The sequence below is a fragment of the Penicillium antarcticum genome (assembly GCF_028974205.1).
Source record: "Penicillium antarcticum strain IBT 31339 chromosome Unknown utg000009l_segment0_segment0, whole genome shotgun sequence".
In the NCBI taxonomy this organism is placed as follows: domain Eukaryota; kingdom Fungi; phylum Ascomycota; class Eurotiomycetes; order Eurotiales; family Aspergillaceae; genus Penicillium; species Penicillium antarcticum.
Genome location: NW_026695307.1, coordinates 2,396,172 through 2,417,430, shown reverse-complemented (window position 1 = coordinate 2,417,430; position 21,259 = coordinate 2,396,172). Strand labels below are relative to the sequence as shown.

General features: G+C 48.1%; 10 protein-coding genes across 10 annotated transcripts; 4 read left to right on the top strand and 6 right to left on the bottom strand.

Annotated features, from left to right (window-relative positions):
* Nucleotides 1-2,132: 2,132 nt before the first annotated feature.
* N7508_009270 (short coiled-coil protein) lies at nucleotides 2,133-2,462 on the bottom strand (the record flags this gene model as incomplete). Its single annotated transcript, XM_058467333.1, has 2 exons — nucleotides 2,133-2,316; nucleotides 2,395-2,462. 2 exons carry the CDS (start codon nucleotides 2,460-2,462, stop codon nucleotides 2,133-2,135), a joined length of 252 nt encoding a protein of 83 aa, XP_058315179.1.
* A 3,196-nt stretch (nucleotides 2,463-5,658) lies between these two features.
* N7508_009269 (putative glycosyl hydrolase) lies at nucleotides 5,659-7,398 on the bottom strand (the record flags this gene model as incomplete). The annotated part of the gene is made up of 1 exon (XM_058467332.1): nucleotides 5,659-7,398. The coding sequence occupies one exon, from the start codon at nucleotides 7,396-7,398 to the stop codon at nucleotides 5,659-5,661; it is 1,740 nt and encodes a 579-aa protein (XP_058315178.1).
* An 897-nt stretch (nucleotides 7,399-8,295) lies between these two features.
* On the bottom strand, nucleotides 8,296-8,890 carry N7508_009268 (RBM8 family RNA-binding protein; the record flags this gene model as incomplete). The annotated part of the gene is made up of 2 exons (XM_058467331.1): nucleotides 8,296-8,523; nucleotides 8,648-8,890. 2 exons carry the CDS (start codon nucleotides 8,888-8,890, stop codon nucleotides 8,296-8,298), a joined length of 471 nt encoding a protein of 156 aa, XP_058315177.1.
* Nucleotides 8,891-9,493: 603 nt separating this feature from the next.
* N7508_009267 (Bax Inhibitor family protein) lies at nucleotides 9,494-10,561 on the bottom strand (the record flags this gene model as incomplete). Its single annotated transcript, XM_058467330.1, has 2 exons — nucleotides 9,494-9,977; nucleotides 10,035-10,561. The coding sequence occupies 2 exons, from the start codon at nucleotides 10,559-10,561 to the stop codon at nucleotides 9,494-9,496; spliced, it is 1,011 nt and encodes a 336-aa protein (XP_058315176.1).
* Nucleotides 10,562-10,788: 227 nt separating this feature from the next.
* On the top strand, nucleotides 10,789-11,516 carry N7508_009266 (EKC/KEOPS complex subunit CGI121/TPRKB; the record flags this gene model as incomplete). Its single annotated transcript, XM_058467329.1, has 3 exons — nucleotides 10,789-10,944; nucleotides 11,027-11,149; nucleotides 11,199-11,516. The coding sequence occupies 3 exons, from the start codon at nucleotides 10,789-10,791 to the stop codon at nucleotides 11,514-11,516; spliced, it is 597 nt and encodes a 198-aa protein (XP_058315175.1).
* A 668-nt stretch (nucleotides 11,517-12,184) lies between these two features.
* Nucleotides 12,185-14,722, top strand: slx4 (the record flags this gene model as incomplete). The annotated part of the gene is made up of 1 exon (XM_058467328.1): nucleotides 12,185-14,722. The coding sequence occupies one exon, from the start codon at nucleotides 12,185-12,187 to the stop codon at nucleotides 14,720-14,722; it is 2,538 nt and encodes an 845-aa protein (XP_058315174.1).
* Nucleotides 14,723-15,165: 443 nt separating this feature from the next.
* N7508_009264 (putative C6 finger domain protein) lies at nucleotides 15,166-16,020 on the bottom strand (the record flags this gene model as incomplete). The annotated part of the gene is made up of 3 exons (XM_058467327.1): nucleotides 15,166-15,180; nucleotides 15,240-15,515; nucleotides 15,577-16,020. 3 exons carry the CDS (start codon nucleotides 16,018-16,020, stop codon nucleotides 15,166-15,168), a joined length of 735 nt encoding a protein of 244 aa, XP_058315173.1.
* Nucleotides 16,021-17,311: 1,291 nt separating this feature from the next.
* Nucleotides 17,312-17,491, top strand: N7508_009263 (uncharacterized protein; the record flags this gene model as incomplete). Its single annotated transcript, XM_058467326.1, has 1 exon — nucleotides 17,312-17,491. The coding sequence occupies one exon, from the start codon at nucleotides 17,312-17,314 to the stop codon at nucleotides 17,489-17,491; it is 180 nt and encodes a 59-aa protein (XP_058315172.1).
* Nucleotides 17,492-17,741: 250 nt separating this feature from the next.
* On the bottom strand, nucleotides 17,742-19,046 carry N7508_009262 (uncharacterized protein; the record flags this gene model as incomplete). Its single annotated transcript, XM_058467325.1, has 1 exon — nucleotides 17,742-19,046. The coding sequence occupies one exon, from the start codon at nucleotides 19,044-19,046 to the stop codon at nucleotides 17,742-17,744; it is 1,305 nt and encodes a 434-aa protein (XP_058315171.1).
* Nucleotides 19,047-19,990: 944 nt separating this feature from the next.
* N7508_009261 (phosphonopyruvate decarboxylase) lies at nucleotides 19,991-21,175 on the top strand (the record flags this gene model as incomplete). Its single annotated transcript, XM_058467324.1, has 1 exon — nucleotides 19,991-21,175. One exon carries the CDS (start codon nucleotides 19,991-19,993, stop codon nucleotides 21,173-21,175), a length of 1,185 nt encoding a protein of 394 aa, XP_058315170.1.
* Between the last annotated feature and the right edge of the window lie 84 nt (nucleotides 21,176-21,259).

The window sequence follows — 21,259 nt, the reverse complement described above, 5'->3', positions numbered from 1 at the left end:
CTCAAGCTAGTATCAAAAACGGATATCAGAAATCGCGCAAAAGCAAAATTGGCACAGTCAAAGAATCGGTGAAGAATCGCTCAGGCCGATCTGCGCGAATTGCAAAACGGCTCCCATCCCCCTGTGAATGCTTTGACCCCGTCTGTGTGGTACCCTCCACCATCCATGTAGATAATCAATGATAAGCTGGATCGAGTGATCGAATGATCAAATGATTGGGATGAGATTGATGGGACACGCCGGCGCGAATAGGATATATTGGACATGTATCCATTCCGTTGGGTCGAGATGACTATGACTCTACTGTTAATGAACTGATCCAATATCCAATCGTTTAGTTACCCAGATGTAATACATGCAAGTTCTGATGTAATGTAAGGTAGTGGAGACTGCATGTCAGACTGCCTTGATAATCCGTACAGTAGTAAAGTCAAGCATACACAGAACACGATTAGTCTTGTTTAATACCTCGTATTAAGCTATTAAACGCATGCAAAAGGATCAACAGAAATTGGGAATGTTTCGGGAATCCACCCCCCTTTTTCACGCTCGACCCAATCAATACATGTATATACAGCGGCCATGGATGAATCAAAAAATAAGGCGATAAGCGAGAAAGAGATCTACACAGGGAAGACAGGACGGTTTGATCTGAAATAATTTCCATTTGCTGCCATGGTTGAAACCACAATGCTACCAGCCATGCGGGCTCGATAAAAAGGGGTATGAATGAGATGAGGACTGTAAAAAACAAGGAAAATAAAGAAAAAAAGACGGGTCAAAGGGGGTAACTTGAGAGACAGGCACGCTCATGGGTATGGCAAGTGCGAGTGCAAATGCAAGTGCAAGAATGTAGAAATAGAAGTGTGCAATAAAGAGATGTCGGGGCTCGACATCTCTGTCTCCCCCTTATGGACAAGGAGGAGACAAGAAAGGGATCGGGGGAAATAGTCAGTCCAGCAGAAAAGAGGTCAAGAGGGAGTAGAGGGAGGGAGAAGAATAGTAGGTATGAAGCGAAAGGAAGAAAAGAAGAATGACAAAACGCAGATGTACAGAGAACCCCCGGAAAACCGAAAGGGCATATGAAGAGGTAAAGATAAGAAGACAAATGGACTGCTCCGAAGGACCCCTAAGATGCTTTCCACTTTCCACGCCGTCCTGCTGTGACCATGACCGTCACCACGCAAATGCAACCATGACGAGAAAACATTTCCAGTGCGGCTTCAGCAAGAGTCATTCAATCAAATCGAGTCTAGTCCCAGTCCCCGAAACGCCCAGTGTGCTATGCATCGAAAGACAAAAAAAAAAAAAAAAAAAAAAAAAGAAGAAGAAGAAAAGAAAAGGATAAAAAACGAAGGATAAAAAAAAGTACAAGTGAAACATGTGTTCACAAAGCCGCCGCGAGAGAAGAACGCCGAGTAGAAAAAGTGAGGAAGAGGAAGGCCCAATGATATCGACAAGGGATGAAGAGAGGCAGGTGGACGCACTAGAGGCCGTACACCGCGTTGAGGATGATGCAAGAAGAACGGAGACATAAGATTGCCAAGGTTCAGGTGGCGGACCACTTGACGAACAGGCATGCAATGATGTCACGAATGATCCCTTGGAACGCCCCTTGAGTAGACAGATCCGAGTTCAGCCTCATCGCTCCAGCGGTTCGATCCCGGTTGAACAGGGGGCTGTGGAGAAGATGATGGCGTTGTGGCGTTCAACTCGAAAGTGTGATAATTTTTTTGTATTTTCCTGGTGGCCGAACCAGTCGGGTGGATATGATGTGTGAGAAAGTGGCGATCGTAAGACGTCCCTGGAGAACTGCTGACCTCCCATTTCGGAGAGAGGAAGGTATTCGTGTTGCCAGAGAGACCTCAACCCTTGTCTTTGTTGAAACCGTAACATGCTGACCAGGACATGTGAAATTCGAGCGACCACTCGGATGTGCGAGAAGAGATATAAGGAGGGATTTCGTCGTAATGGGCAAGTGAAAATAAATCGGAACCTCGGTAGAATCGGTCGGGCGCAACTTTGAGAAATCCCCCCTGTCGCGAATCTGAGGCGATCTCCCCCGGGTTGACATTCACGGAATGGGATCTTTGACCACCTAGCGACATTCTATCCATCTGAGAGTGGCCCAATTACTTCTGCGCTTTGCGGGCCTTGGTACTGCGGGTCATTTCGCTCTTGGTCATGTTGCGGGTGAGACCACCGATGTAATCTTGTAGGATCTTGTTCTCGTTTTCCAACTTGTCGTGGTCCGATTTCACTGCGTCAATACGCTCGGCGAGAGCCTGGAGGGATGATTGGAGGGCTTTGGCTTGTCTGTTTCCCCTCAATAATTAGCCGCTGCAAAACTCACACCGTAATTTTCCTTCCAAACTGCTTGTAAAAAAAACTCACTCTTGTAAAGTTTGACGGGCCTCCTTGCCCAACCGTTCTAAATCGGCGGAATTCCGTCGGGGACTCATGGCACGGGCGTCGTCGGGGGGAACTCCTCCTCCTCAATTTCGATTTCGGGGTGGTCCCGAGGGACAAGGATAGAAGCACTGGGTTTTCGACTCGCCATTCGGGGACGTTCTGATCGGCCTCGACGCTCTGTTTCTGCGTCGGATATGGAAGATGATGAAGAAAGGGATGACATATGCATGCGGCCACCGTCGTTTGGGTGCGGCAAGGTATCAACAGGAGAGGCTTCAGTCATCGCTGTATCTGAGGCCATAAGGGTTACTGCTCGCGACACGTAGGCTCAAAAAGACGTCCAGGGTGGCGGTGTAACGAAGATCCCACGATTGGGTCAGGGTTTTAAAGGGCCGGAGGAAAAGCGGAGGCTGATGAAAACGACCACGGTCTACCCCTAGCGATGTACCCCAGATGAGAAATCTGTGTTACGCTTGAGGTAGCTACCGGGGTCGGTGGAAAGTCGGAAGGAGGTAGAGATGGTAATTTTTTTCAAAGTTGAAAGACGACCGGGGTCGACTTAAAAGGCAGCGGGAGGTCGGGGGGATAAAAATCAATTCAGGGCGAAAATAGGCGTGAGCGAGAGAGAGGAGGGGTGTTTAGGTAGAGGGGGACGAAAGAGAATGACTTTAGTTGTGGTCTTCAAGGAGATGTAGAAGTTGGGAAGAGCTGGGGGGGGGGGGGGGGGAAGGAAAAGGAAGAGAGAGGGTCGGTATCGGTGTTACAGCATGGAAGGGTACATCTGAGTGACTTGTTGGTGAGTGGTCCGGGTGCGGTGCCCTGTGGTACCTAGGGAGTCTCCGGGTGGGAATTGTCTATCTTAGCACGTATTTAGTAGGTGGAAAGTATTCCCTTGGTAATGATCATCCTTTCTCTTCTCTAATTCCTGTATCCCTTCTATTAGCCTCTCAGAGTTCCATGTCTCTTAGAAAGTGGGGGAGGCGCGTGGCAGCCACATATTAAATTATTTTACTCGGTGAGTTCCTTTCATTAGTACCGGGTACACCGCCGGTCGCTGGATTCATTGGTTAGGGGAAGTACTGGTACCTATCTCTATCCACAACTTCTACTTCCCTTAACCGAGTAATTATAGATTTAAGGAGGTTTCTCAGGGGGTGGGTATTGTATGCAATGTCGATCGAGCCTCAACAAGCCAAAATGACGCCATGTCGGTCCTGATTCTCATTCGGAACATAAGAGTCTGCATATCCCCGTACTGAAGTGGCGAACGTTAGGGGGGTTACCAGCACAGAGTTGTGTTGTGTTATGTTGGACTCCCGGCTTTCTAAGCAACTCCAAATCACGTTCATCTCTCACATCAATGCACATTTGGTAACGTAGCCGCTTCCACCGCGAAAATGACTCTGAGAGGTGATCATGCTCTGTAGGTGAGTGAGCAAAGAACACTTCACCTCAGGGAGTCTCCGCACAGGGTCGTAATCTCCCGCAACCAGTAAACAGTCCTCTTAGTCCACCATTGTGCGCCCAACGCTTGGGCTTCAGACGATCCATTCCCGCGGGGGTTTGACATCCCTTATTATTTGATGGATCGCTAGCCGAGGTGGAAATGGAGATAGGTGCCGATCTTGAAAAACTTGAGAGATTGATTTCTCTCTCTCTCTCTCTCTCTCTTTTGCGGACGGAAGTCAAGTTATAACTGGTGGTACATGTACTTCGTACATGGTTTCAGTTCACCCCTATAACTAAGCCCCATCCCCGGCAATAGCATTACCTCGAATCAGAACTGCCGACGCCACTACGGGGATATGCAGCAGGCTTCCGCTGCACGAGGCATGGCGCCATGGGTGAAGCTATTAGGAAGTTAGATATGAATCTCAAACATCAAACCAGATTCGTTCCTGAATCTTGAGTGTCAGATGACTAGACGCTCAGGCCAGTGTGTAACTAGTTACACCGAATTTAGGCCGCACTGTTTAGGCCCGTGTTCAATATTCCTTTGGGGGGGGGGGGAGCGGCGACGGAGGTGAGACATCCACGAATGCCGATAACGTTAGCTATTGCTTTGTGTATGAGACAGCATCCGGTATGTATGTGAATCCTTCAGTGAACCATTGTTGAAGATTTAGCCATCCAAGGTGGGGTGTTTTCATCCTCCCTTATAACTGGCTGTGAGTGGTCGCCTTCCCGTCTTTTCTTTTTTGTTGGTGCCAATCGTAGCAGAAATTTGTGCCCTGTAATACCGAATAATTTCAAACTGTGCCAATCACTAGAACATTTTCGAACAATACCCCGAACAAGACTCTGCTCCGTAGTACCGGGGCGCCGAACACCGCTAAACAACAGTGTTCAACGGGGTTTGTTCCGTTTGCCCCCCCCCCGGCGCCGACATGATGAACAAAGTGCATGAAGGTGTTTCAATTGTTGGGTTCCACTTGAGAATTCTAATAGTTTACGATGCAGAAGGCGAATTGGCGGTTGACTCGCCCAGATAAAAAAAGCGAACACAGCATACAATCCAAATAGGGAAAGAGTCGTTGACGCTGTGCACACAGTGGGACTTTTTTGTTTTCTGGGTCTTTCTTCTCCAGAGACCTGAGTTTATCTTAGCTCAGCCTCAATGTCTTGGAATATCTCCCGTCTAACCCAGTCTCACAATGTACATTATCTTCACAATTATGTCCTACTCTCCGCAGATCACACGAATATCCTGTTTTCATTGTGGTTTTTCCTGTTTTGTGGGGGTTCTAACTGTCTCGAGATGGGGTATCCATTCTGTCTTGCTAATCATCCAATCATCTGGGAAGGAAGACATCCAAGGCCGATGCGGTGAGTGTACGGAGTACAGTGTGTGTGCATGCACTGTGCATGTAATGTAGGCGCGCATGCAGTTTGATCCTGTGTTATTACTTGCAAGGCTGAAGCATGTTCATGCGCTGCTGGTTTTCTTCAGCTTCTCAATCATATCATACCTGTCATCGCTTTAATGAGTCTGATTGATAACAATGGCTTGCATGCTTGCGTTGTAAGATGTATAGCCGGCTCCGAGACATCTCCGAGTTAGAGTCACAGAGTGATACAGTTTCGCTTCTTACCTTTTTATGTTTAAGGGGAGAGTTGTCATAGATATGAAAGAGACACTGCCAAACTTGAAAGGATATGGTAATAATTCCGGAACTGAAAACCGAAGACTATACAGACTGTACAAAAAGACCTATCTACTACCCAAACGCCAGCCATTCATTTTAGTCATATTGCACCACAAGATTGCCATTGATACAGGGCTCTCAAAACTGCGATGCCGCCAGATTGTGTTTCAACCGTGCGACCACGGCCGCGGTCATTGTAATCCTTCGGCTTGAAGTCCGCAGCCGAGGGCTCAGAGTCTCCGAAGTTACGGTAATCAACAGCATCAGCAGGGATGGTACTGCTATCCACGATACCGTCGGCCTCAAGCTGACAATATGGACGAGCCCACCAAGAGCCAAACTTGCCATCGCTGTCCCGAGTCATCAAAGCGGCCTGCGCATTGTGCTCGATCCAGGTGCCATAGGCGCGACAGCGTCCCAAATGCCATTGATAGATCTCATCCCAGCTACCTTCTCCTGAGTTATTGCCAGCCATGGAATCTGCCAGAAATCTGTTTTCTTGTGGCTGCAGAGGCCGACAGAACTCTGCAAGATGATGGAAAAAGATTCCCTTGAAGGTTTGCCCATCCTGGGAGCAGGAGCCGCCGGCATCGCATGCGTCTTCTAGTACGCCGCCACGGCCGAGTCCTTTCCACTGCTGGCTGGAGATGTATGGCCAGCCAGTGGCTAGCTGTACTTTGTGGACTAGCTTGTGGCCGTCAACCAAATAGTCTTTTGAGTGGGTGGCTAACCATAGTCCTCTCAGCCCGCTGAGAATGACTCCTTGATTGTAGGTGTAGACCATAGTGTTGAGTTCATCGCACTTGCCCGAGCCAGGTTTCTGTGAGCTTTGGTAGCCACTAATATGGAAGCCATCGGCATAAAGCCCGCCAGGGCCGGTCATGTGCGAGTTATTAAGCCACTTGTATCCGTCAACTGCAGCCTTGAGATGGGCGGCACTGTGTGGGTTCTTGTGCACTGTCTGGGCGCCTTGTGCGCCGGCGAGGAAAGGCGAGTCAATGGGGTCTCCCGGGAAGTAAAGGTACATGCCAATGCTTGCGGAGATGAATAGCTCGTTTGTGATAGCATTCTTGTATGGCGTCAAATATGGGCTCCAGATCATACCGCCGTCACAAAGGGTCTTGTCCCAGCCTGCCGAAGCAAGCTCATAGAATAGTCGTGCTCTGTGTGCTGCAGAATCACGGAATTGGGTGCCATACCATGATTGTCCAGAGCTGGCATTAGATGAAGTGTAGTGCAGATCTGAATGGAGGTCTTGGAACTTAATGCTCTCTAGCCATCCCAGCACCACCCAGAGCATGTCATCGTAAGCCTGGTTTCGCAAACTGAATGCGTTCTCGCCGAAGTAAAAGGCGGATGTATGACTGAAGTATCGATTGACGGTATTCTCAAGCATAAACAGGGACACACCTGGCAGTTCATCCGTCTCCGGGATACCAAGCGGTCCAGATGTTAGAGACGATAGCGCCGCCGAAACGTGTGTTCCCAGGACCGCGGCAGTCCAATCGATGCTGGTAGGCCACGTGCCTTGCCATAGCACAAAGTAACTGTCTTGCATGACACGCAGTGCATCAACAAGATACCGCAGCGTATGAAGAATTGGCTCGTGGCTTGACTCTCCCGATATCGGTTCAGTATCTCCCAGGACCGTCTCCGCAGAAGAGCCACCAAAGGCACTGGAGCCCCCATTGAGGATCGACAATGATTCTCTCAAAACATCTTGCAGCGGATACGCCAGCACATTGACCACAGCCGAAAATGACAGGAAGCATAGTGTAATGATACAATATAGAGACCGTGGTAGCCTCAAGGGGCTAGATAAAGAGTGTCGGGGAGCCATTCTGTCTCAGGAAAGTGATCCTGCCAGAAGCAGACCCCCAGACACCAGGTAATAGAGCGCTTCTATAGATATATCAGGAGAGAGTTCGCATTGACGTGGAAAAGAGGAAGTGCGCAGGATAGGCTCATGCGGGGAAAACGGGCCAGGGTTCGGCCTTAGTCACCAGACCCGCTTCCCCCAACTTCTATATGACTTGAACTTGCGCTTCTACTGTGGTAGGGCCAGGGCTTCCAGTTATTCGGTGAATCTAAAGCTAATTTCCATTCCATGTATTGGCTGGTGTAGGGCGCCACATGGCGGTCGTGTGATCCACCTGCAAGGCATCGAATACGAAGTCAAGCGACTCAGGGCTACACTACAAATGGAGATCTGACGAATAGCATTGTGTTCGGTTACAGAATGAGTCTCAAGATCAACAAGGGTGCTAAGAAGTCATTTGCCGTCGGAGAAAGGCGTCCTGCATAATGTACATTACTGACAGGTTGGGCTTTGAAGCCAAAATGGTCTTCGCTAATTTGTGAGTTCAATTTTCAGTTTTATCGAAATTGCCTTTCGTTGCTACATTGAAGTCAGCATGGCTCTGTGAGATGTCAAGAACGGGATCCCATACCATTATGGCAATCTATCAAGGCGCCGGCGTATCCCTCTAGGCGAATGTGTCCCATGGCACATCTCATTAGGCATGAACCGGACAGGTACAACAAGGGGTAACACCGGCGAAGTCCAGATGATCCATTCATTCAGGGAGACATTCGGGTGAGCTGGTGGGAGGGGGTTCGAGGTAACAGCGCAGTGGAAAAAGAAAAGGCGAGAATAAAAGAAAGCCCCAGGTATCAAGTGAAAAGTCACAAGCAATGCACTTCCGTCAAATTTCATCTATCATATCCATTAAACGGTTTATTCCCGGTCACCGGCGGCTTCAGGGCTGCGACTTCGGTTGGGGCTGCGGCTGCGATTCCGGCCACCACGACCCTTGGATGCTCCATTCTTGCCCTTGGCAGACGGGGGTGGGCGAACGAATGCGTAGTCAACGTGAATGGTCTGGTCAAGAAGCTTGGTGTCGTTTAGGTTCTGAATAGCATCGCTAGCTTCGGGGAGGGTTGAGTATTCGATCAATGCGTAGCCCTAGTGGACAATCGTGTTAGTTCAAGATTCAATGTGAACCGCCACAAGAAATCAGCACTCAGCAGACATCACCTCGAGTGTTGGTATCAAGCAAATTGTTCCCTTGGGGCAAATAGGAGCGCACCTTGGCATAACCCGTCCGACGGTCGAGGTTCAAGCTGAAGTTTTTAATCTCTCCGTACTCCGCGAATAGGTCGGTGACATCCTCCTCTGATGCTTCCTCGTGAATGTTGGACACAATGATGATCCATCCTTCAATACTGCGCACGGCGACCGAGTTCTCCTGTGTCCGTGGCTCAAAGCTGCCAGCCTGCTCAGGTGCGTCGTCTTGTGCGACAGGAGGGTCGACTTCCATTTCGTTCGACATATTGTGTGGTGATGAGTGAGTCCTCAATGCGACTGTGGTGGTGGGGTACTGGAGGGTTTAAATTCGCGGTTGGTCGTGTTCAATGAGCCCGATTCTGGATTGCAGTCCTGGTTTAGGCAAGCCTCACCTTCGAGCTTGCGATCACATGACCACGACGGCCCTGCCAAGTTCACGCCAGCATACGCAGTACTTTGCTTTATTTGTCAGGGCACTTGATTAATCTGTTTCTCTTCCGAATCAAATTGTGAGTTTAATCACATAGAGCAATTTTTGGTTTGCGAAAGCTACTAAAACGAAGACTTCGGTTCAAATGAATTTTTATTTCTAAAGAAGCACAAGCAGAGTCTATAGACTCTGTAGATGACTCCTAAAGATTTTTTCTAACTAGAGCGGAGATTGTATTCGCCCCAATTCTTGCAAGACCGTCGTTGCGGACAATGAAAGGCGTGCCCTTGGGCAGAGGCGACCCATAAAACCAGAAAAAAGAAAAGGAATATGAACTGTTAAAGTACAAGGCTGATATTTAAGCAAAGAAAAAAACTCCAAATTTGTGTTGGGCAAGGTTAATGTCAGCCTGCTCCATTGCGATGAAATGCAGACCGCTTAGCGACGGTTGTTGTTGCGCATGCCGAGGATCTGGACCATGCGAACGAAGATGTTGATGAAGTCCAACTCAAGGCTGACACTCTCGTTGACAACATCACGCTTGATCAGGCCGCGCTCAGCAAGACGAGCGTGGTGCAGGATCTTCTGGACGTCATACAAAGTGAAGCCACCGAAGACGGCAAGACCACCGTAGAGCCAGAGGCGCTCAGACCACATCAGAGTGCGAGCAGCAGTGGCGGGGAGAACCATGGGGGCGAGACCAGAGAGAGCAACGATGGCAACACCAGCAAGAAGAGGACCACCGAGGTACAGGTACTTCTCCTGCTTGGCGGTGGCACCAACGAAAGCGATGGAGCCCATCATACCAACAGTGTAAAGACCGGCACGGGCGAGAATGGCGGGGTGCATGAACATCAACGGGGAGAGAAGAGCAGCCTGGGTGAGGTTGAACAGGGTCCAGCAGCCATACTTCACAACGTAGCTATTTCAAGTGTTAGTCAAATGTCGCTTGCTAATCATTAAGGGATTGATTGCTTACTTATCAGGGGAGGTATAGAAAGTTCCGTACATGGAACCGATGCTGCCGACGAGACCGACACCCATAACGAGCCAAGGGTTCATAGCCATGAGACGGTAAGACCAGCCGCTCATGTGAAGAGCCCGAGCAGCAACACCAATGATACCAATACCGAGTCCAGTGTGCATAAAAGTTTCGTTCAGGAAGCTACGCTCATAAGCGGGCATGCCACCGTCCTCTCTCGTCTCACGGTTGAAGATGAAGTTGGTTGCCAAGATGGTACCACCGACAATGGCAGCGCCATAAACAAGCTTCTGGGTCATGTTGCCACCTTGAGCAGTGTTATAGCTCTGTTGCATATAGGTACGGCGGAATGCATTCTGGAAGGACGAGCGAGACTTGGCGAAGATCGAGGACGAAGCTCCCTGGGCCTTAGGTGCCTGGGGCTTGAGCGGGGAGTTGTGAATGAATCGAGCGGTGTTTGAGGCCTTTGGGAGCTGGCGAAGAGCCGATGATACGGCGAACGGGCGCCGTAAGAAGAAAGCCATGTTTGTGATTATGCGATAATCGACGAGATGTGAAGAGGGGAGGTTTAAGTACCGGGTTGACGGGTGATATCAGCGTGATTACTCATGCTTAAGTCCGGAATCCGGAAAATTCCAGAATAGTCAGGTGACTCACAGGTGGGATTTGATATTCTTAGAACTTGAACTCGCCTCGGTTTATCAGATCGGCTTGTTCTACGTCATTTTCTTAGAACCTCGAAGTCTCAGCCATGGCTTCGTGTCTAGAGACTATTAGTGTGCCACATTTACCGTCTCTGCCGGTGCACGTGGCTCTATATCGCGATGTTCAAAACGCCGCCTTCTTGAAAGGACAGCTTCTTGCTGGAAATTCCGAGTTCGAATATGCTCTCATTGATGCAAGCATGGTATGTGAGGATTTGTCTTCCTGGAATTCGATCAATGGTCCCAAGATACATGTCAAGTCCTGACACAGACACCCGACATTAGCTTCTTTCAAGGGCACATGCCACTGCTGCGGTGTTCAGAGCCGTCAATGACTATATGCACAATCGACTGAAGTCTCGCAATGTGCATTCTGAGATTGTGTTCTCGTTCAATTCCACCAATAATGTATGTATAAAAAGCGGCGCAATTCGTCACGCAGCTAACACGGAGTTAGATTGCCGAGTCATTCCGCAGATTCGGCATTGCCGATTCAACCAAAGACCTCTTGGTCGTCAAGGTCTCTGTCTCCCCGGAAATAACACATGAGTCTGTTGCCGCCCATCTTTGCGCCACAGTTCAGGGGACTTCTGTGCCTTTCGATGATCAGACACTTGCTGAAGTCCATGATGTCAACAAAATCAAGAGAGTCTACAAGCTAGGAGCTCTGCCTTCACCTCCTAAGGCAACAGATCTATCCAATGGCACCAATGATGAATTGAGGCAACGACTCGAAAATGCTCTATTGGCAGCAATTGCCCTGAGGGGATCATAAGATATTCCCTGAAGTGTTTCAAAATCGCAACAGTCAAAGTGCAGCTTCTTCAATACATTTTAAATGTCGAGATTGCGAAGCCTCTATGCTCGTAAGCATGTTCCACGAGGTTGGAGGAATGACTCGCAAACATATCCGTGATTGATCACAAGGAATCATCTTGGCCACAGTTCTTTGACAGACGGAGATCACGAGTCTCTCTGTCTGGATCACTACACGAAATTAACGATGAATTGAATGAATCATACCCTCAATGTGTTTGTTTCCCTGAGCGTGGGCCATATTTCAACCATTTTACGCGTTATATGAAACAATATCAACCTCCAAGGCTATAGCATTAAAAAGATTGATGAGATCATTTGTAAAGATTCAATAAATAAAAGATCAATGTAGATTGTCCGTCTCTCAAATGCCGTTGGTTGCCCGGTTCAACTATGAACTCAACCCAAAACGGTAATCCTGCAACTTTGCCAAGCCCGCGGTCTCGTCACCTCGACTTCATTCTCCAAACAATACCACCCCGAACATATTGACCTGAAATACATACGCTACTTCTGTCTCACTGAGCATGTCTTTAGCATTTGAAGAGCGTTTGGCATGACAGTACAGCTGGCTGCGCGACTTGGCCATATCGCCCAAGCAAATATCGAGAAACGCGACTCGCCACAATGACCGCAGTGGATGTGGTCGTCTTGTCATCCTCTCCGGATTCTCCCAGATCACCAACACGAGCTAGACAAAATCTAAGAACGGCGTGTCATGTCTTGCCACGAGATGCAACGCCACCGCCGGTACCTTCGCCGTCCGAGTTGTTACAACCGCAGACGCGTTCTCGATTCTTTCCCACCCCTACTGCCAGCAACCAGTGCTCGGTAGACGCGCCGAAACCAAAAACACGTTCGACCAAGAAAGCACCGACTGTAAAGGCCGATAATCAAAGCGCACCTGGCAAGACTGGACGAAAGACGAAGAAAGTAGCAGATGAGCCTGCACCAGTTGTGCCTGGCAGTCCACCGCTAGACCCAGTGGGACAAATGGATACCGCGCCGAAATCTGCCAGAGGCAGGCCCCGAAAAACTGCAAGGAGCAAGGAACAAAGCAACATGAAATTGGCCGGGAAGGTTACGAAGACGAGCACCGAGCAGCAAGCGAAGAAACCAACCAAGGCTAGCAAGGAGACCACTTCCGCAGAACAACCCTTTTTGACTGATCAGAAAGAAATGCCGGCACCTACAAATGCTCTGGGTAAGGATGAGCAATTGCACCTGGATGAGGCAATGAGAAGAAGGATGGATTGGACACCACCAAAGGAGTCTGCCTGCGAGAGCGTCACATTGACCGATAATTCCGGCAAGCAAAAGAAAGACTGTGAATCAAACACCATGGGTGAATTTGGCAAGCTGCTATCTGATTATAGTTTCTCTGGATCAGCCCCAACTCTCCCAGATCTTCCCCAAAATGCAAACAACGGACCGACAAAACGTCGACGTATAGAGCTGGAACACCCACAAATCCAACAACTAGCCAATGGCAAGCCTTACAGTCTGAGTGATTACGAATCTACAGACGACGCGGTTTGGGGGAAATCAAAGAAAGCAACCAAGGCCAATCCTAAGAAATTTACAACACTCACGGCTCGAATGACAGCGCAATATGCACAAAATGACACACAAGAGGAAGAAGAACTGGCCATGGATTGCATTCCAGACATTAGAGCCACAAAAAGCAGGCGAGGGAAAGCCAGACAAACGGACAAAGATTCTTCTTTCACAATTCTTTCTCCAGAAGCTGCTGTTGAGTTCATGAACGATCAAGACCTTGTATTCGGTACCTGCAGTCAGCTGGAAAGGGAGGACTCTCCACAGACCCTGCGGGAAATGCAACAAGCTATCCGTGTTTCTGAGAGTCTTTCATATCGAGAGGGGACATGCGATTCTGTCCATGCTCATAAGACTAAGGCAGCTGAAGAACGTCCTATGCGATCTGTGTCAAGGATAACAGGGACCAAAAACCTATGGAACGTTGGATCTAGAGACATAAAGGGGTCTTTAGTCCAGTCCAAAGAGTTGAATGTGGTTGACCTGACTGATCGACCTGAACTTCCTGCAAAAAGCAATGAGAAACTGGTCAAACCAACCCCCACACCTCTTGACAAGAATTGGTTTGAGTTTGACTTTGCGGACATTGATTCGCCACCAGAAAAGAAGCCACCAAAAAGGAGCTCGAGCTCAAACGTTCAATCTCAGCCCACCGCTATTGCAAAGTCAATTAAGGAAACCGAGATTCCAGTGGAACCGGTACCCTCTCAGCCAGCTGATCCACAGGCTCCTCAAATGCCACAATACGCGGGCTTTCCAGATGCTGAGTTGTCCAAGCAAATTGCTACATTTGGTTTCAAGTCGGTTAGGGGCCGCAAGAAGATGATCGATCTTCTTCAACAATGCTGGGAGTCGAAGCATGGCGGCGCTGCCACTGGTAGCCAGCCTGCTGCCCAAGTAGAGCAATCAAAAACATTAGCCCTAATACAAAGCAACGGCCCGAAACTTATCTCCGATTCGAAATCCAAGGCAAAGGCAAAGCCCAAATCCACCACGAAAGAACCTTCATTGGTGACCGCTAAGTCAGCTTCTGCTTCACGCATCAATTCCCAGAAAGGTCCACCAAAAGGCCCAAAGAGCAAATCTACCACTGAACCCTCTTCGTCATTCATTGATCTAGAAGAAATCCAAGACTCGGAAGAGGAAATCACACCGTCTCCGAGTCAAGTGCAAAAGCACTACGCCAGTATCTATTCATACAGAATAGGCCAAAGTCACGAGCACACTCTGGACATACTCACCAAACCCCCACCTACAAGCCCTATAAAACGCAAGGGACCCTCCAAGGTTTCTGTCACCAGGACCCGCACAGCCGATCCCACTTCGCGAGTCAACCCGGTAGATGTATCTGCTCAGATCACCAAAGCTGTTCGAGCTCAGCCCCGACTTTCACCGTTGTCATCAGCTCTTGGTAGCCGCAGTCGGCCAACATGGCATGAGAAGATTCTCATGTACGATCCTATCATCTTGGAAGATTTTACAGCATGGCTTAACGTCGAGGGGCTTGGGCTTGTTGGTGAAGATCGAGAGGTTGGGACTGCATCTGTGAGGGAGTGGTGTGAAAGTAAGGGGGTATGTTGCTGCTGGAAAAAGAATGCAAGCTGGTAGAGCGGCAATAGCTCATGTTATTATACTTTAATCAAGTTATAGATTTTGGATACTCAGGGAACACATTGGGGTTTTATAGCATTTACACTGCTGTTTCTTGCTCGTTCTCATCAGTTCTTTTGCCAACTTAGTATCATTTCAAGGAAAACGGACAGTGCATCACAACAATAATACTCATGACAACCTCCCAATCCTCCCATTCTCAACCACACGCATTCTATCGGAGAAGAAAACCAAATGAGAACAGACACGCGATGGATAAGTCAAGTTAGAAACACCCCCACTGCCCACCCCCAAAAATGCGAAAATGTCACCATATGTAGCATCACAGAAGATGCATCATATCGGCCTCTTGTTTGCTAAGAACAAAGCCTGCCTTGAGATTTCGTCAGTATCAAAACAGACAAGCGACAAGAATTATCAAGTGGAGAAGAATCGCCGATTCAGAAAAGAGAAGACTGAAGAAGAAGGCGGCGATAGTCCACCAGGGGTATAAGAAAACAAGACAACGACATACCCCATAGGTATCAAGAGACGATTTGTACATATTGACCCGTTTCTTAAGCTCGACATGAGATTCCCGGAGGAGCTCGTTCTCTTGCTGCAGCACCGCAACCTCTCGCTGCAGGGTATCCGCCTGCTTGCTGAGCCTGTTGATCATTACGCGCATCCGTTCGGCCTCACCGCGTACGTATGTTTGTCCGGTCACACGGTCAGTGACTCTACAGGGAACGTTGTGGGAGATGCATGAGGCGCATCCGTTGTGATCGGGTGTGCATCGCATCTTTTTGACCTAGATTCATTGCAACATTAGTATAGTTTTCGGAGAGAACAAGGGCTATTAGTGGATATACCTTGCACCTATCACAGGCTTGGCCGATACGGCTGTGGGACTTCTTTACCTTGTCACGCATTTGGGCGGACCAGTCTGGCTCGGGGTCGTGGCGGCCGCGACGCTTCTTCTCTGGGGTTATAATCTCGCCTGGGGCACCGGAGGTTTCATTGGCAACGGGTTCGATCACTGTCATATCATTGGTAGGAGAATCGCTAGTAGGGATACCGCTGGTGGAGACATCCTTAGTGGGCATTTTGCTCGTACAAGCATCACCGAGGGAGTTATCGCTGGTAGGGAGATCGTTAGTGCAGACATCGTTGATAAGGACATTGGTAGGGACACCATGGGTAGAGCTCTCTTCCACAGTAGCACCGCTAGGACAAGCTTCGCTGATAGAGGCTTCGTTACAGAAAGACTCGCCGGTGGGCTTCTCAGCGACGGGAAGTTCGTTAAAGTTGTCCATTTTCTTATTGTTTGCTCTTGGTTGATGAGAAGTAACAGTCGTGAGCGGCGTCCGATCTCGTCTTTTTATGCGGCAGAGTCCAAAGTTGACTTGGGTTTCTGTTTATAATCGTGTGAGAATCTTTGTTTCAACTAGTAGGCGTACTCCGGGGATGTGTGGTCAGACTTCTAGCCATCTAGTAATTCTGTTACTGAGGTTTATCTGGACGGCTATCCAAATGACAACGCCTTTGTTCCAGGATGATCTCTCTTTGTTTGCGTTTTTGGCTTCGCTGCCACGAAGTATTTGCCAGTCATCAAATCATTGTTGGACATGTTCATTCCTTCTTGTTTGTCGCGGGCCTTGTTTTGGTTTTCAGTCAGGGTCTAAGGATCAAGGATAGAGCGATTGCTATATATTTCTAGGTCTTTATTCTCTATATTCTGGTCTCTTGGCCTATCTTTGTATCTTATTGTCGACCGTTTTATGTCTTACATTTTACATTGTCTATCTTCTTGCCTTTGCCCTGTGGCCTTTCTCTTACCTATGGCTATCATATGCATGCCATTTGGAATATCCAACCTATTTATACTATTGTCACGAATATAAGAGCGTCACTCCTAGATTCTGATAATGGCTGCTACAAAGGAGAGGATACACAAAATGTGTTTATTATTCTTTACAAAATATATGACCTGTGGCTGTATTCTTCCTGGGCGAGTCGAACATTGCATCGAATTTGGACAACCACTTTTTAGGCGAGTCGCCTGCACTGGACGAGCAACCGGACTCCTCAAAATGACCGGGTTTGAACTACAGGAAAATCGACTTGAAAAGAAATATGGGCTTTGTCATGAGTGCTCGTTCAGGATGCGGAATGAAATGTGGGTTCTTCTGAATAAATGGGATGAGTATGCCTTGCGAAAAGAAGTAGAGGCAAAAGAAGCGGAAGCCAAAACTGCGGATACACATTATGCTTAAGAGGCGCCTAAGAGAGGCATGAAGACGTTAAAATCGCAGTTTTTCTTCTCATCCCAAGGGATCAAATCGGTCTATAATGAGAACCCTTTTCGAGTTCAACAAACAGCAATGAACAGAAAACTTAAAAGTATCCCTTGATCCTACTGCTACGTTTGATAACTCATTCAGGATATTTCTGCTGTAAGATTGAAGTCAAAATATGAGGCAAAGTCAATTACTCTATCCTAAGTACCACACCATATATTTAGATACGTCTTAAAGTCCCTATCTCGTGGGCTAGCTTTTTAACGGTCACCTTGACTGAAGGTCTTACGACGAGTTGATCCAAACCATGTCTGCTTGGGGCTTCTGTGCAACCACCTGCACGCAGTCCACCATCATCTTCTCGGTAAATTCAACTGCCGCAAGAGCATATGGTGTATTTGAAGCCTTTTTGATGGCCTTCTCCTGGACCTTGAACTTTGGATATAGTGAGCACGGGCCCGAATATCTCCTCGCAGACGATGCGTAATATCCTCAGTTGTCTATTCCTCGTGATAAAAGCTGTCAACTTTGATCTGCAATAACGGTGAGCTCAAGGAAGTAGCCCTTCGAACCGTACCGAAGACCATCAGTGAGGCGCTTAGGTACGCTATTTTGCTTTACTGGATATTAATGCTTGAGAATATGATTATTCGTGTTATTAAGTTATACTACAATGAATCAGTGTAGTTTAAATTGCCATCTCTCTTTGCATTGAGTTCGCTCAGAGTAAATCATATTCAGACTCTCAAAAGTCTGCTGGAACCACCATCCACCTCAGTATTTTGGGAGAGATACAATCTTTGGGCATTAAGAACCGCCTCTGGAGACATACCAACTAGCTTCTGATACATCTCAGGGTCTGTAGCCCCTTCTAGTCCAAACAGCACAACCTGACTGTCGACATCTAGTCCCAATTTCTCGCGGAGTAACGTGTCTTTGCTTGCCTCCATCAAAACTCCCATTGTAGCGGCTGACGATTCTCCACAAAGGACAGGAACATCCTTTTGCTTTTGACCATCCGCCAGGGCCTTCATCCCATTCACGGAGACCGAGTCCGGTACCGAAACAAAATCACTCGCCAGCCATGACAGAACTTTCCAAGCTGCTGGTGATGGAGCACGGCAGGCTAGACCGGCCATCAAAGTATTGAGGCTACCTTTTGACGGTTGCGGAGACCCATCCCTCACACTTTCCAGTAAGGCGTTTGCTTCTGATGGCTCGATAACAACAAATCGCGGCAACTTGATTGCTTCTGTCGGATCCAGCTGCAGGTTTTGGAAGTGCTGATAGAAACCGAGGAAGATCCTAGAAGAAATACTGCCCATGCCACCGCAAACAAGGACATGAGTTATGTGGTGGACGTTCTCAATAGCACTGATGGCTTCATCGACAACCATCATATACGCATTTATCACACTTTGGGATATTTCACCATCGAAGTCGTCCCACGAAGTACTGCTGACAAAATTCCAGTCATTCATTCGAGCATCTTCTTTAGCCCTATCGAGCGACGCTTTGTGGTCGCCATTCACGCGAATAGTAATGGCACCCAGATCTCTCATCTTTTGGGCTCGGCCAATGCTCACATCCTTGTGAATGTAGATGAGACAACTGCAACCGAAGATCTGAGCACCATAAGCCAGGCTTCTTCCTTGATTCCCGTCAGTCGAGACACAAACAGTCATCTGCTGCGTAATTTGACGGTATTTGCTGCCTCGTAGATCGGCTGATGACGGGTATACACCCACCTTTGAGTGGACTTCCTGGGCCAGAATTTTGTAAAGAGCATATGGCGCGCCCAGCGCTTTGAAGGAGCCGAGGTCTGTTCCAAATCTTTGGCTCTCATCTTTGAATAGAAGGCTTGCCATGCCCAACTCCTTGGCCGCTACAGGAAGTGATCGCAGGGGCTGTGACTCATACTCGGGCCATGTGCGAATTTCCTGAACCGCCTCGGGCCAGTTTGTGAGATTTCGAACACATGGTGCGGCTGCCGCTTCGGTTTCTTTTTGTAGTCGTCTGGGATTGGACTCGTAGGATATCATCATGACAATTCATATATGGCATGTCCTGGATCTATAGAATGGATATGGAAGGAATGTTGATTTGTATAGAGGGCAACATTTAAACGCGGGAACGAATGCCAACCCCAGAAAATGGGTCGCATTAGAACTAGATACACCGTTGTTTTTCTTCCCAACTTACGGTATCCACGAGCGTATCATGCTCTGTCTATACGTGAAAGATAGGCGCTTTAATTTGCAGAATATGCAGCCTCTGTGCTAATCTTATCACGCCGTATGCTTCTCTCATGCGATCCATTGGTTCAAATAATGCATAAATGTATTGTACTCCGTTACAAAGTAGTCAATTCTTTCAGCTAGTCACTTCTGGCAACTTCCTAATATCCACGTTCTTTCTGATTTCCAAGCCGAATCATAAGAGGTCTTCTGGCGGGGCTTCTTCTAAGAATGCCGATACCATTAGCCTTTTTTTCCCTGCTTGCATCGTTTTTTTAACCTTCATTTCCATCATCCGTGAACATGCAACATTTTGGAATTGATGGTATTATAGTGAAGTGCTCAATGTCACGAAGGTGGGCTCGATACATCAAGGATCTGGGTACATGTATATGCAAGTGGCCTCCACTTAGGCATGAATCTAAGGGAAATTCACATAAAAGTGGGGCCCTCAATATCATGAACTCTCCACAGGTAAGACCAACGTTACAGGCCTGTCTAATACACGAAGCTTACTTCATATCACGTTGAAAAAAAGTACTATTCATTCGGTAAGGATGTTGCTTCCAAGAGAAGTTTACAGCAACATATGGATATACGAAGCTGTTTGGGTGGTATCAGCCGATATGTGGATATAGGTAATAGATAGTTCTCGCTCTATCCCCCTCTCTCTCACTTTTTATTTTCTCCTCCAGAATTTCTGCTAAAATCAATTTCCTCTCTACCACTGTTCAGGCTCATCGTCCCATATGGCTGGCTGGAACCCCAAGCGATTTGAGGATGTGGCCCTCGCGCCCAACGGCATCGACACTGCTTTCGGTGTACCGGATACGAATCTCAGTGGACTGTTGACCTATTTTTCCGCCACAAAGCCCGTCTCACAACATATCGTCACTGCCAGTGAGGGGGCCGCAGTTGGGCTTGCCGCTGGCTACCATTTGTCGACCGGTCGTGTTGCAATGGTGTATATGCAAAACTCGGGATTAGCCAACGCGCTCAACCCATTACAGTCCATTGCTGCAAAAGAGGTGTTTGGAATCCCTATGCTACTGTTGATTGGATGGCGTGGTAAAACTGCTGAAGAGGAGGAGCTGCAGGATGCTCTCGTCGGACCCCGTATGAAGGCAAATTTGGAGGCTAACGACATTCCTTATGAGGAAATTCCAACTTGCATACACCGCACAAGGGATCTCATCTCGCGTCTAATTGCGAGGTCTATTCTGGAGAAAACGCCCGTTGCTCTGATTGCGCCCCGTGATACATTCGCAGAGTATGAATCCAACGAGGCGACCAAGTTTCCTCCTGCTATTACAGTCAGTTATCCCAGGATTGAGGAATGGGTCTCATCGGCTCCATCGCAGCTCCCCCTTTCTCGCGAAGGTGCCATTCGCGGGTTGATCGGCCAGATGGCAAAAGGCGACGTGTCAGTCTCGTCACTTGGTGGTAATAGCCGCGAGTTCTACATGATCCGGAAGACGATGAAAGAATCCATTGCACGAAACTTCTTCTGCATCGGAGCCATGGGCCATGTCTATGCCCTTAGCGTTGGTGTGAGCATGGGATTTTCCTCCGGTCGGGTCTTTTGCATCGATGGAGAAGGATCTTTCCTGATGCATGTCGGAAACAATGCCATTTTAGCTGGCTTGTCGCCACCAAACCTCATTCACATTGTAATTTACAACGGAGTTTATGCATCGACGGGAAACCATCCTGTGACCATAAGCAGAGAGAACTTGGTTTCTTTGGCACGAGGACTGCCGTATGAGCAGAAATACTTTGTTGACGATTTGGAAGGCTTGGAAAAAGCCTGTAAAGCTTCCAAGAAGAGCACGCTGATCATTGTCGCGGTGAATCAAACCGCCCAAAGCGGTCTTCCATCGCCCTCTGAGTCTCTACATGAACTGAAAGGCTTGTTCATGAAGAGTTTGCTGTGAATGAAACAAAAAGATACCTGAGATTCCACCATTTCTTTACTCGGTTTATTGGAGTACAATACTATCAGATCAAAATGCGATCGT